Source organism: Plecotus auritus, assembly GCF_963455305.1.
Source record: "Plecotus auritus genome assembly, chromosome: 7".
NCBI classification, from domain to species: Eukaryota; Metazoa; Chordata; class Mammalia; order Chiroptera; family Vespertilionidae; genus Plecotus; species Plecotus auritus.
In genome coordinates this window covers 2,871,151-2,883,023 of record NC_137774.1, presented here as the reverse complement: position 1 = coordinate 2,883,023, position 11,873 = coordinate 2,871,151, and the positions used below count along the sequence as shown (strand labels likewise).

Sequence of the window (11,873 nt, the reverse complement as noted above, 5' to 3'; positions counted from 1 at the left end):
TGACTGCTTGATGATGGATAGATGGGCCACGTGTGAACAACGCTCCTGTTTCTGGAGGCCCTCAGAGGAGCCGCCCTAAGCGTCGCAGTGCTGAGGCGCCTGCGTGCAGCCCTGGGTTCTTGGATGGAAAAGCCGTTGGTGCCTCTCATTCCCGAAGACCAGGGCCCTCTTGATGTCTTGGCTGTCCTGGGTCCCCAACTCTTTTTTTAAATCCTCACCCAAGGATATTTTTTCCATTGATTTTTAGAGAGAGTGGAAGACAGAGGCAAAGACAGAAATATTGATGAAACACATCGATTGGTTGCCTCCCACACGAGCCCCGACCAGGGCCCGGGCTGGGGAGGAGTTTGCAACCAAGGTACATGCCCTTGACCGGAATTGAACTCGAGACCCTTCAGTCCACAGGCCGACACACTGTCCCCTGAGCCAAACCAGCTAGGGCAGAGTCCCCAACTCTTAACATGCTCCACTGCACCTCCCCATCAGTCGTTTAGTCCGATTCCTTCTCTCATGACCCGGTTTTAAAATTATCTGGGGAGTAGTCCCTAAAGCAGCGTGATGTTGTACGTTGTACCTTCACTTCACTGTTGAACCCATTCAAAGGAGCGGCGGAAGCCCGGCGGGTAGAAAGGATGGATCCCGTGTGCCCACCTCCTACCTGGTCCTGATCGCCCGGCCCCACTCCACTTTGTCCCCACCTCACCCCTGACCCATTATTTCCACATGTTGTTTATCAAAGAGGAACCACTCTTGGCACCTGGGGAAAAAACAGGGTGGCTAATTTCTCCAGTTCACATCGCGGCTGCACTGTCCCAGCCCTGCACCGGCGGCTCAGCCACGGACCGGCTACCATGCCCCCTGGCGGCCAACAGCCTTCTGCTTTTGTTTTCTTTACACTGCAGTTGGGAGAGGAGCCGCTGTGTGATGTGAGAGGAGGGTGAGCGTGATAGCCGGATAGCAATATTGGGGGAAAGCTCAAAGCATTCTGAGGATGGCAAGAAAAGTTCTTTAAAAAGGAGGAGGAGCCGAAACCGGTTTGGCTCAGTGGATAGAGCGTCGGCCTGCGGACTGAAGGGTCCCGGGTTCGATTCCGGTCAGGGGCATGTACCTTGGTTGCGGGCACATCCCCAGTGGGAGGTGTGCAGGAGGCAGCTGATCGATGTTTCTCTCTGATCGATGTTTCTAGCTCTCTATCCCTCTCCCTTCCTCTCTGTAAAATATCAATAAAATATATTAAAAAAAAAAAGGAGGAGGAAAAAACAAACAAAAAATAGAAAGGAGGAGGAGGAACACCATTCAGATAACACAGAGACTACGGCCTCAGGGTTTGCACTCAGTCCTCCAAACGCAGAAGGGGCCACCCTGTCCGGTGGGGGAGGGGAGAGCCGCACGGGGCAGGGAGCGTGTGGTGTCTGGTCACCGACTCCACCGGAGCGGCTGCTTCTGACCATCAAAGCAGCCTGGCAAAGTGGGAGAGCGGCCCGCCGCAAGCTCGGTAGGAGGTGCCAGGGAGTCCCCTAGCTAGCATATCCCCTTGTTAGGGCTTCCCCACGCAGGGCACCCATCGAGGGCACGCGGTGGGTCACTGCTTTTCCCCAGGACCACGACAAGAGGAGCAACACACGAAGGTTCTGGTATTCTCAAAGGAAAAAAATTCGAAGATATAAAATGCATTTCGTTTTTATTAAATAATGTACAGGGTCTCCTTGGCACCATCCGTAGGTTCTTGCCTTTATGCGTAAAACAAGCCACAAGCCATGTCATTCGCGTCGGCAGCCGACGAAAGAGCTACGGCAGCAAACGCAGAGCGGACTCATCCCGGAGCGTCCTCCTCCTCGGCTCTCGCGGGCTCGCGGGTGCAGAGCCCACAGGCTGCCCCTCGGCCCCGCCTGGCCGCGGCGTGTTCTCCGACAGCACGAGCTGGCGCGGTCACCTGGAGGAGCTGCGCTCCTTGCTCACGCAGTCGTCCTGGGAGGTGGTGTCCCCGTTCCCCATCATGCCGCAGGTCCTCCGCTTCTTCCTGCGGTGCATCGTCCCGTCTCCTTCGGACCCCGTCTCACACTGGACACGGGAGAGAAAACAGGAGTTCAGCCGGACGGAACCTCCGGCCTCAGGAGACAGCACTCGGTGGTCCAGTCCCCCAGACGCAAAGCAGCCATGCGACTGCTCCACAGCGCAGTCCGAGCCCATCAGACGTTTCCGGTGCCCGAGAAGCCCCATCTCCCCGCAGGAGGCAGTGTCCCCCGCCCCTCCCCCAGGCTCTCTAACAGGAGGGGCCTCTGAAACCAGGACCCCCGAGAACATTCAGTCACCATTCGGAGGCTGCATCATGGCATTTCACTCAACCAACACAGCCCGCTGCGTGAAGGTAAGCACCGCACTCAACGTTCGTAAGACACACCACCTCCCGCCGCGAGAAAGGACGAAATCAGTGCGGCATGCAGCCTCCAGCCAGACGTCTCATCTGCTGAGGTGTAGGGCCCTCACCCAAGGTTTCGTCAGCTTGTAGCAAGTCACTGAACTGGCTGGGTTTCTAGGCTCACCACGCACCACCCAGAGGGGAAATCTGAACCTGGGCCTTGAGGCCAGACTGCTGGGGCCCGAATTTCCGGCCCGCTGTCTGCCAGCCGGGCGGTCCTGGCCTCTGCTCACTGGATCGCAAGCGCCCCTCTAACCTGAGGCCATGGCACAGAGCTAGGTGGCGGAGCCCCTCCGCGGCAGGAGGGAGTCACGGCTGCTTTCCACGGGACCTGCCCTGGAGGCTGGTGGCGAGCGGGGCTCACCTCCGAGTCCGAGTCCGACGAGCTGGAGCTGGAGGAGCTGGAGGAGTCGCTGGAGCTGTCGGAGGCGATCCCTGTGGATTCCTGAAGGTCAACGGAGTCGGCCAGGACTGCCAGCTCGGGGTGCTCCTGCTTCAAGATCCTGAGAGACAAGGAGCGCTGTTCTCAGCGCCGGGCCCGGCCAGCACAGCCACGGGCAAGTGCCCGGCTCCGGCTGGCTGCGACCTGGCTCTCGGAGGCGCCGGGGACAGCAGGTGCCTGTTGGGAGCGAGGGCTGTCGCGTGGCAGGGACGCGGTCCACAGGCTGGGAGCCTTTCCGGAAGGAACCCGAGCTCCGCCAGCTCTCCCGCTACGAGCGCCCGGGCCGGACGCACTGCCACCTCGCGGCCACGTTTCCCTGACTTGGTCAGCTTTCCCCGGGGAGTAAGTCTCTTCCTCACTTCCCTGCGCTTTCCTGGCTGAGGCTTACGAAGCTCCCTTTCCACAGCACAGCACAGCACAGCACTTAATGATCGAGGTGCACTGACAATGAAATTCTATCGGTGAGAGCAGAAACCATCCGTCTGTGAGAAGAGGTACTGAGGATAAAACGGAACTGAACGGGGCCATCGGAGGCAGCAGCCCCCCTCGGGACCTAACCTGGCATCCACCGTGACAGGGACAAGCCCTGCGGAGGAAGGCCTGCCTACAGCACGGCCCAGGAGCACGCGGCAGCCTACGAGGGCAGCGGGCCTCGGGCGCCCGAGTCGGGGGGAACGAAGCCACCACCCTTGCTGGCCCTCTCGGCAGGGGGGCTGGGCCCTGAACAAGCCCGAATCCCTCTTACCCCGAGAGCTGGTCCCTCCAGGTCAGGGTTGGGACACAGTGGCACGGGGTGGCTGGGGGTGGCTTGCACTGCCGCTGCCCGTGCTGTATCTGTTCTGTGGATAAACAGAGGAGCTAAGTCTCCAGGGCAGTGACCTCACTCCTGAGAACTGAAGGGAGTAAGTTCAAACGGGAATAATGCTTCTGGGTAAAGGAAACGAAACAAGCAAAATAAAACCCAAACAAGATGGCTTCCTTTGCTAGCGCCAGCTCCGGGGGAAAAACAGAAAACGAAAGGGGAAACGACCCCGACGACGCGTGTTGGACGCTCTGGTCAACGGCGCGGGGCCACTTGCTACCGCGAGGCTGGAGCATCCTGAGAGCTAGCCCTGACCTTGACCCTCTCCCTGCACCTGCGTGCTCATCAGCCCCAGCTTCTGCCAGGCCCGCCCAAGCTCAGCCCATGGCATCGCAACGGCGGGCTCTTTCCCTTTTCTCTCGGGTAGAAATTGGAACAAAGCAAAAATAAGAGAAAAATGGCTCTCACCTATACCATTTCCTGGACAACTTTGGTCTCCCTCTTACCGTCTTGTGCCATACAACAGGGAAGTTGGTGCTGCTGGCAAAATTCTGGGTGATGGCAATGGTGGTGTCAAGATTGAGGACAACATGCCACCAGCCTCCTGAAACCCAACAAGGAAACCGTTAAGTAGGGCTGGGTTCTGTACTCAGTCGCTCTAGAACATCAACATCATATAACATTGAACGTGAACTGCAGAAGCAGGGGTTGCTCCCACCAGCGGGGCCTCGGAGACGGGGCAGGGCGGGCCTGCTCCCCCTGGCCCGGAGTCACGCAGGGCCTGCCGGGAGGTTTCCTGGGGGACGGCTGTGCCCACTCACTCTGGATCGTCTATGGCTGCTTCCCTGCTGCTAGGGCAGAGCGGAGCAACTGGGACACAGGCCGCCTGGCCAGTGCCCGACGGGCTCTCTCCGGGCCTTTACAGAAAAGGTGTGTCCTCTCCTGCTCGCTCACGGCTGCGACCCGTGAAGGCAGCACGTTCTCCAGCCTCCAGGAGGAGGACATCTATCTGAAACCCTTTTTCCCAACTCAACCTGTCAGAGGCATTAGGTATGGAACGGATTTCCTGCCTCTAGGCTCTCGCTCACTCTTCCTGGCTCAGCCCACCCAGTACGACACTGTATCAAGCCCCAAGTTACAGAAATATGCGCAAGTCACAGAACACACACAAGACACTAGGGAAACTAAGGATAAGAGCGGGTAGGATCCGAAATCCAGAAAGGTTATCAACAGTCATCAGGTATCGAGGTGGTAGCGGACAGCAGCGCCCCGAGCACCTGACAACACAGCAGCATTTCGCTGTCAGGTGGGCAGGCGGCTCTGTGGTCGGCATGGAGGGGTTTCCTGGACTCACTCTCTATGTAGTTCTGCTCCAAAAGGACAGATTATTAAATTCAGAGAGTACTTTGCTTCAGTTCACCTGTACCTGGCACAAAGACAGTCTCTCCCGGTTTTTGCAAGATTTCCAGGGGTTTGAATTCGGGTGGCCAGGTTGGAAGCTGTGTCCGGGGATAGATGATCTTAAACCAGGTAATAGCTTCATCCTGCTGGTTCCCTCCTTCGTCGCGGGTCACCTTGATGAGCTCCCTGGGCGTGCTGGTGGGGAACAGGCACCAGCGCTTGTGGCCCTGCACCAAGGCATTCCAGGCACTGGTGCCCAGAGGGTCGATGTGAATTCCGGTGCCAGAGCGCGGGGGCCCCATCACAAACCACCTGCAGGACAGAGAGATCCATGCAGTGAAGAGCAATTTAACCACACACCCAACATACCACAACATAGCCAGCTTGCCGTTTCACACACTACCCTGTGCCATGTACCACACAAATGCTGGAACCTAGAAATGCTGAGTGAACTGCGGGTGGACTGTTCGCTAATGAGAAAAGGAAAACCGCTAACGGGGCTCAGCGCTGGACTCACAACTTCCCTTGCAGATCGTGGTTCGTCTTCGGTTGCACGTCTGGATCACCAGGGAGCTTTCAGAAGTCCCATGCCCAGGCGGCACCCAGACCAATTCAACCAGAGTCTCTGGACCCCGGCGGGCGTCAGTAGCCCCCAAAGTCAGTCCCCGGCGCAGCCAAGGGGAAAGCACGCACTGCTTTGTAAAAGGGGGGGCTGGCTGGGGGGCTGACAGGGCTTTACCTGTACGGGGGCCTGCGCTTCTCCCCTGCGTACTGGAAAAGGTCATCGGTGAAGAACTTGGGCACCTTGTAGTCTTCCAAAAGCTTCCTCCTTTTGGGATGCTCGCCGTAGCTGCTGTCGAAGATGTACAGGGGGCTGTCATCCCGAGTGCTCTCCATGTACTCGATGTAGTACTTCATCTTCATCTTCACCGAGTAGCCGTCATTGTCCTCCCCGCACTTGAACTTCTGGTTGCGGTACTTCCTCTTCAGGCGCTCCAGAGTCCATTTCTCCTGCGCGGACCAGCCCTCCTGGGCGTTCAGCAGAACCACGGGCTTGTAAGGCCTTTCGTATCGCTCCACAAAGTCTTCCACCGAGAGCTGCAAGGCGTCTGCCCGCTCCACGTTATCCTGAGGGAAGCAGAAAGGATCTACCCAGTTTTTAAAAACCAGGCAACGAAAGGTGTCCCCAGGGCCAGCTAGCAATGCCATACCTAAGGAGCCAGGTTTTTGTTCTGGCTTCTACTGGGGTGGGGGTGGGGGCGGGGTGGGGGAAGGACCTGCGCGCGTGCCGGCACGACGCACCCAGAGCCACCGCACCAAGGGCGGCTTCGCATCTCCCACTTGGGGGCCTTTGACAGCCAGGTCCCCGCGGGTCCCGCCGTCCAAGAGGATCAAGGAGCCACAGGCCTTCTCTTTGAGGGCGCCAGAGCCGTGAGAGTGCAGCTGCCCGGGCAGGGGAGGAAGAAGGCCCTCCCGATCCCGGGACCCCGGGGTGCGGCGCGGGCGGACTGTGCCCGGGGGAAAGATGCGCGGCCGCTCGGAGCCCCGGGCCCGGCCCGCGATGCCCGCGCGCTCACCGCCACGGCCGCCGGGTTCAGCGAGAAGCTCTCGTAGTAATTGTGCCGGGTCCAGTCCAGCGAGTCCTTCAGCTCCGGGCGCGCACTCCGCTTGGCCTCGCGGATCCGCTTCTTGCTCTTGTGGTTCATCCTGCGAGGGTCACCAGCTAGTTCCGCGACGACCGCCGCGCAGCCCGCCTCCTGCCACCAACGCGCTCCCTTCCCGGCCCCGGCGACGGCCGCACTGCAACGCCCTTCGCTCGGGCCCGGCGCCTTTAAAGTCGCCTTCCAGAAAATTCACTCCCCAACCACCTCCCGGGCCTCGGGTTGGGCGTGAGGCTGCCGTCTTCCCCGCCCCCCGGCCGCTCGCGGCCCGCCATTGGCCTCGGCGCCCGCAGGGCCCTCCTTCACAGACGCCGGGTTTCTGCCATGTTGGGAAGGTCGGGCTGCCGAGGCACCGCCCCCCCGCGGCCGGCTTCCTGTGCGTCACTTCCGGCAGCGCCGCTTGTCTGCAGCCGACTTCCGCCGGCGTGCCGCGCGGGCCTCCTGTTCTGTGTTCCTGGTGCTTGGCTCTGGGTCTGTCCTGCCTGTGCTGCCGCTCCGCCGCCGGAGGGGTGCTCCCCCTTTCTTGCTGTAGGGTTTTAGGGGCCCGACGGGGAAGCGGCCCAGCCGGCCCCGGGGCCTCGCGCGCGCAGCCTGGCGGTCCGGCGCCCTCCGCTGCTGCTGGCCCTCCCGGGAGCCACCGACTCCTCGCTGGGTGGCCGTGACCTCCGAGGGCGTGTGTTCCGGGCCCAGCGCTTTCGGTTCTCGGAGGAGCCGGGTCTGGGAGCGGAGGGGGCCGTGCTGGAGGTCCGCGTCCCGCAGGTGCGTGCAGCGGCACCCGCCCAAAGGCGCTCCGGCCCTTGGCGCCCTGGCTTAGGAGCGGTTCTCAGTCCACCGAGGAGGAGGGGCAGAGAGGGGTGTGGGGTCCGGCTTCCTGCCTTTAGGATGGACCACAGAGCGAAAGATTTGGTGTGAAGCCTTTGGCATATTACGTCTTTCAGTAAGGAATCTGGGGACCCTGCCAGGAGGGAGCTAATTCACTCCGACTGTTTCCTGCCAGAAAAGTGGCATTTTTAACACCTAATGTTTTCTTTGATCTTGTTGGAGGGCTTCTTAATTAAGCTTCATCTGGGAACGGGAGCTCTAACCCTCACTGATGAAATAAAGTTTTGGGGTTGGCACTCTTTCAGCTCACGAATGTCCCCAAACTCGGTAATTGTAGCTTATATACGTCCGGTTTTTCAAAGCATTTTCACGTTGCAGTCTTTGATTTGATTTTTAACAGCAGCCTGTGACATAGTAACAGTTTAAAGATGAAACACAGCTTAAGTGGAACCCATTTCTGAAAGTTGCTAATTGCCTTCAACGTTGAAATACCCATTTGGATTTCTTCCCAATTTTAGGAAGTGAATATATTCCCTGTGAGAATAGAGGCCCCTTTTTTATTTTTACATTTTAATAGATTTTTATTGATTCCAGAGAGGAAGGGAAAGGTAGAAACATCAATGATGAGAGAGAATCATTGATCAGCTGCGTCTTGCACGCCCCCTACGCCCCCTACGGAGGATCCATTCCGCAACCTGGGCATGTGCCCTTGACCGGGTCCTGGGCATGTGCCCTTGACTGGGTCCTGGGCATGTGCCCTTGACCGGAATTGAACCCGTGACCCTTCAGTCCCAGGCCAATGCTCTATCCACTGAGCAGGGCCCCTTTACACCCAAATCTGCACAACTCGGCTCAGAAATCCCCCATTGTCCTCCTGGGGAAAGTCTACCAGGGCAGGCATTTTTGCCTCTCTTACTCACACTGCAGCCCTACAGGTGGAACAGGATCTAGCATGTTTTAGGCACTCCTGTTTGTTGAGTGGATTAGGTTCAGACCTTAGTTCCTCCACCTTTGTTACTTTTACAACTTCAGCCCCCTTTCTACCACCCCACTAGGGGCACCCTTTGCTCTAGAAAACAGACCGGTGTTCGACAGTATGTTTAATGATAGCTTATTGTATGCTTATTTTGTGCCTGGCACTGTACTAAGTAGTTGGCATTGAATCTTCCTATTAACCCAGTGAGATGGTATTTTGTAATTGAGGAACCTGAGCACAGACTTAATAACTTGAGTGAGGTCACACAGCTGGTAAAGTCCAGCTCTGGAGTTTGAACTCGGGCAGACTCAGAGTTGTGAGCTATGTTATCTTGCTTCTCTAAATACCACGCTCTCACAATTCTCTGCTTTTTCAAAGGCTTTGTAAGCTGCCTGCCTGCCTTCCCAACTCCTTCCAGGGGATATAAAACTGCCATATGGTAAGCACTCTTCAAACGTTTATTCATTCAACAAGCATTTATTCAGAGACTTGTGGCCACTCAAACTTCTTCAAGGATGTCTTCCTAGGACCACATTGTTTCTCATTAGCACACCAAGTTATGCCTGTGCTTAAAACCCTCCAATGCCTTCTTGCATTAAAAAGAAAAAAAGAAGAAAAAGCTACCCTTCCTGTGGCCTGTAAGACGGCATAGTTTGATCCCTGCCTCCCCCGTGACCTCTGCTTGCACGCACAACCCTGCCTCCAACCCCTCTGCCTGTGCTCTCCTGTTCAGCAAGAGGCCTTAGTTCCTGCCTCCAGGCCTTTGTCTGAATCACCCTCTCTCCCTATCTAGTGCATCCACCTTGTGGTCATTGCCCCCCCACCACCACCATTACACTCACGTCACCCCGTTTATGTATTGTGCTTATAGCATTATCATGAACCAAAAATATCTTGGCTTACTTGCTCCCTGTCTCTCCCTAGCAGGGTACATATGCTCCATGAGTTACATTCTCAGCCTAGAAGTCATTAACCTACGAGCCTGAATAAATGCTTGTTGAATGAATGAATGTTGGAAGAGTGCTTACCCCATGGTATAGCAGCTTTATTACCGCCCCCCTCCCCAATAGGATGTGAATTGGAGAGCAGGGAAATGTCAGAGTCAGGCACTCAGTAATTGCTGTATTAAGTATTCCAGTAGCCGAAACCGGTTTGGGTCAGTGGATAGAGTGTCGGCCTGCGGACTGAGGGGTCCCGGGTTCGATTCCGGTTGAGGGCATGTACCTTGGTTGCGGGCACGTCCCCAGTTGAGGGTGTGCAGGAGGCAGCTGATCGACGTTTCTCTCTCACTGATGTTTCTAACTCTCTATCCCTCTCTCTTCCTCTCTAAAAGAAATCAATAAAATATATTAAAAAAAAAAAAAAAAAGTATTCCAGTAGATGAGTTATTTTGTACAAAAATTCTTTCCAGGTCCTGCACCTTCAGTATGGAATGTACGTTTGGCCCTGTGCTGTAGTCCTGGCCCAGTACCTGTGGTTTCAGAGAAGATCCCTACCAGGCAAGGCTGTCTTAGAGGTACATGTGCCCTTGACATTTTGGCTTTTGTTAAATACAGGGTGGGGCAAAGTAGGTTTACAGCTGTATGGAGTTTATTCTTGTATTATTTTCCATACTGCAAACCTACTTTTGCCCCAGTATTTAAAAATTGGGGTAACTTGGCCAGCTTTTAAGGCATACGAGTTGAGAATGGTTTTTAATTACATTTGTTAAGATGGTGTTTAAAAAAATGTGGCCCAAGACTAAAATGTTTACTGTCTGGCCCTTATTCCGTGAAGCCCAATGACTAATTTGGCACGGAAGCAGTCATTAAGGACATCTTCCTAGGGTGTCCCAACAGGGTCATTTGGGCTCTAACACGCCCATCCTCAAACTGGAAACGGGAAGCTTTTATTTCAATCACCGGGAATGCAGAGGCATTCCTTTTTGTTTAAAATGTCACTTTAAACCAACCAGAAAATTCCCTTTTGCAGAAAGCCACATTGTAGACCTGTCAGGCTTTATTCACATGAAAACAACTAAAATCAGTAACTGGCTGTGCGTGTAGCCCCCCTGGAGCTTCTAGAGGCAGCAGTTCCTACAATTAACTCCTTTACGAGAACTGAAAACGACAGAGCAAGTGCCCCATGAAATGGCCTAAGACACACACTGGGTTTGGAAGCACTAGGTCAGCGGCAGAATACAGGGCCCTGTATGGGATGGTAACTGCACTTTGACCCAATTAAGAGGAATCACACAGGCTCTTGCGCCCAAGGTTCCTACAGGTTAAGGCAGTGTTTTAATTATGGCATGTTTTATAGACATAAGCTCCAATACACACTGCTCGCAAGGATGAAATGGGACTGTCTGCTAAGATACAAATTCTTTGCAGTTCTAGGCAGAAACTTTGAAATGTTGTCTTTTAAACTTACTAGATTGGAGCTGGAGTGAGCCTTCCAGGAATTGTAGCTGCAAAATGTGGCGCTGAGGTAATACTGTCCGACAGTTCAGAGCTGCCTCACTGCCTAGAAATCTGTCAGCAAAGCTGCCAAATGAATAACCTGCCACAGGTGCGTGTTGTAGGACTAACGTGGGGTCACCTATCTCTGGACCTTCTGGCTTTGCCACCCCAAGATATTATTCTTGCAGCTGATGTGTTCTTTGAACCAGAAGGTAACTTTTTTGCTTAATAGACAATTTGGCCTGATACACAATGTAAGCAGAAAGTCTATAATATTAATAAGCCCTTTCTTCCTAGACTTTGAAGACATTTTAACTACAGTGTACTTTCTGATGCAGAAGAACCCCAAGGTCCAATTGTGGTCTACTTACCAGGTAAGAAGGTAAGCCAAACTAATCCTGGTCTATTCCATTTTAAGTTAAGCCTTATGTAACCCAGTGCCAAAGGATAACATGAAAAAACATCTGAAGCCAAACAGGAAAATAATTTTAGAAAGTTTATTTTTCAGTGCTGACTGGTCACTTGAAGCTTTGATCTACAAGTGGGATATGAAATGTGTCCACATTCCTCTGGTGTCTTTTGATGCAGACAAGGAAGATATAGCAGAATCTGCCCTTCCAGGAAGACATACTGTTGAAATGCTGGTTATCTCCTTTGCAAAGGACAGTCTCTGAGTTACACTTACAAGCTGTTTTGGGACAATGTCAATACCGATTAGCAACCTGGCATGCCCGTTAGGATCCAGACCACTTCAGCCTGAGTATAAGCAATGGGTTTAAAGATGGTCAGATCTATTGGCCTTAAGACTGTGATGTGTCATCTAGACAGTACTTGTGGGATACATAGCCATGGAAACAAAAATTAAATTAAAACACCTATTAAGGACTCAAGTTGTTCCTAACTCATTAAAAT

The 11,873-nt window shown here is 54.6% G+C and overlaps 2 protein-coding genes across 9 annotated transcripts in view; one reads left to right on the top strand and one right to left on the bottom strand.

Moving 5' to 3' along the window:
* METTL23 (methyltransferase 23, arginine) overlaps positions 1-11,844 on the top strand; it is a 105,973-nt gene extending 94,129 nt beyond the window's left edge. For 2 of the 6 annotated variants that reach the window (XM_080677516.1, XM_080677517.1), the window contains 4 exons: positions 9,935-10,039; positions 10,936-11,173; positions 11,259-11,343; positions 11,470-11,844. In XM_080677516.1, coding sequence (XP_080533642.1) covers positions 9,935-10,039; positions 10,936-11,173; positions 11,259-11,343; positions 11,470-11,635 — 594 coding nt within the window. In that variant the 3' untranslated portion in view covers positions 11,636-11,844. Of the gene's footprint in view, positions 1-7,103; positions 7,485-7,769; positions 7,875-8,901; positions 8,963-9,934; positions 10,040-10,935; positions 11,174-11,258; positions 11,344-11,469 lie in introns of those variants that run through there. The other 4 variants (XM_080677519.1, XM_080677518.1, XM_080677520.1 and 1 more) reach the window with 4 other exon arrangements.
* Positions 1,665-7,093, bottom strand: JMJD6 (jumonji domain containing 6, arginine demethylase and lysine hydroxylase). Of its 3 annotated transcripts, none has more exons than XR_013961046.1 (7): positions 6,642-6,930; positions 5,804-6,192; positions 5,090-5,376; positions 4,132-4,267; positions 3,607-3,700; positions 2,784-2,922; positions 1,665-2,061 (listed from the first exon to the last, which is right to left on the bottom strand). XR_013961046.1 is itself a non-coding variant. In XM_080677507.1 (7 exons), exons 1-7 carry the CDS (start codon positions 6,768-6,770, stop codon positions 1,930-1,932), a joined length of 1,263 nt encoding a protein of 420 aa, XP_080533633.1. In that variant the 5' UTR covers positions 6,771-6,930; the 3' UTR covers positions 1,665-1,929. The 3 variants fall into 3 exon arrangements, 2 of the variants coding, with proteins under 2 accessions (XP_080533633.1, XP_080533634.1); XM_080677507.1 differs by having other exon boundaries at positions 3,607-3,695; positions 4,170-4,267; XM_080677508.1 differs by lacking the exon at positions 3,607-3,700 and having other exon boundaries at positions 6,642-7,093.
* Positions 11,845-11,873: the final 29 nt, after the last annotated feature.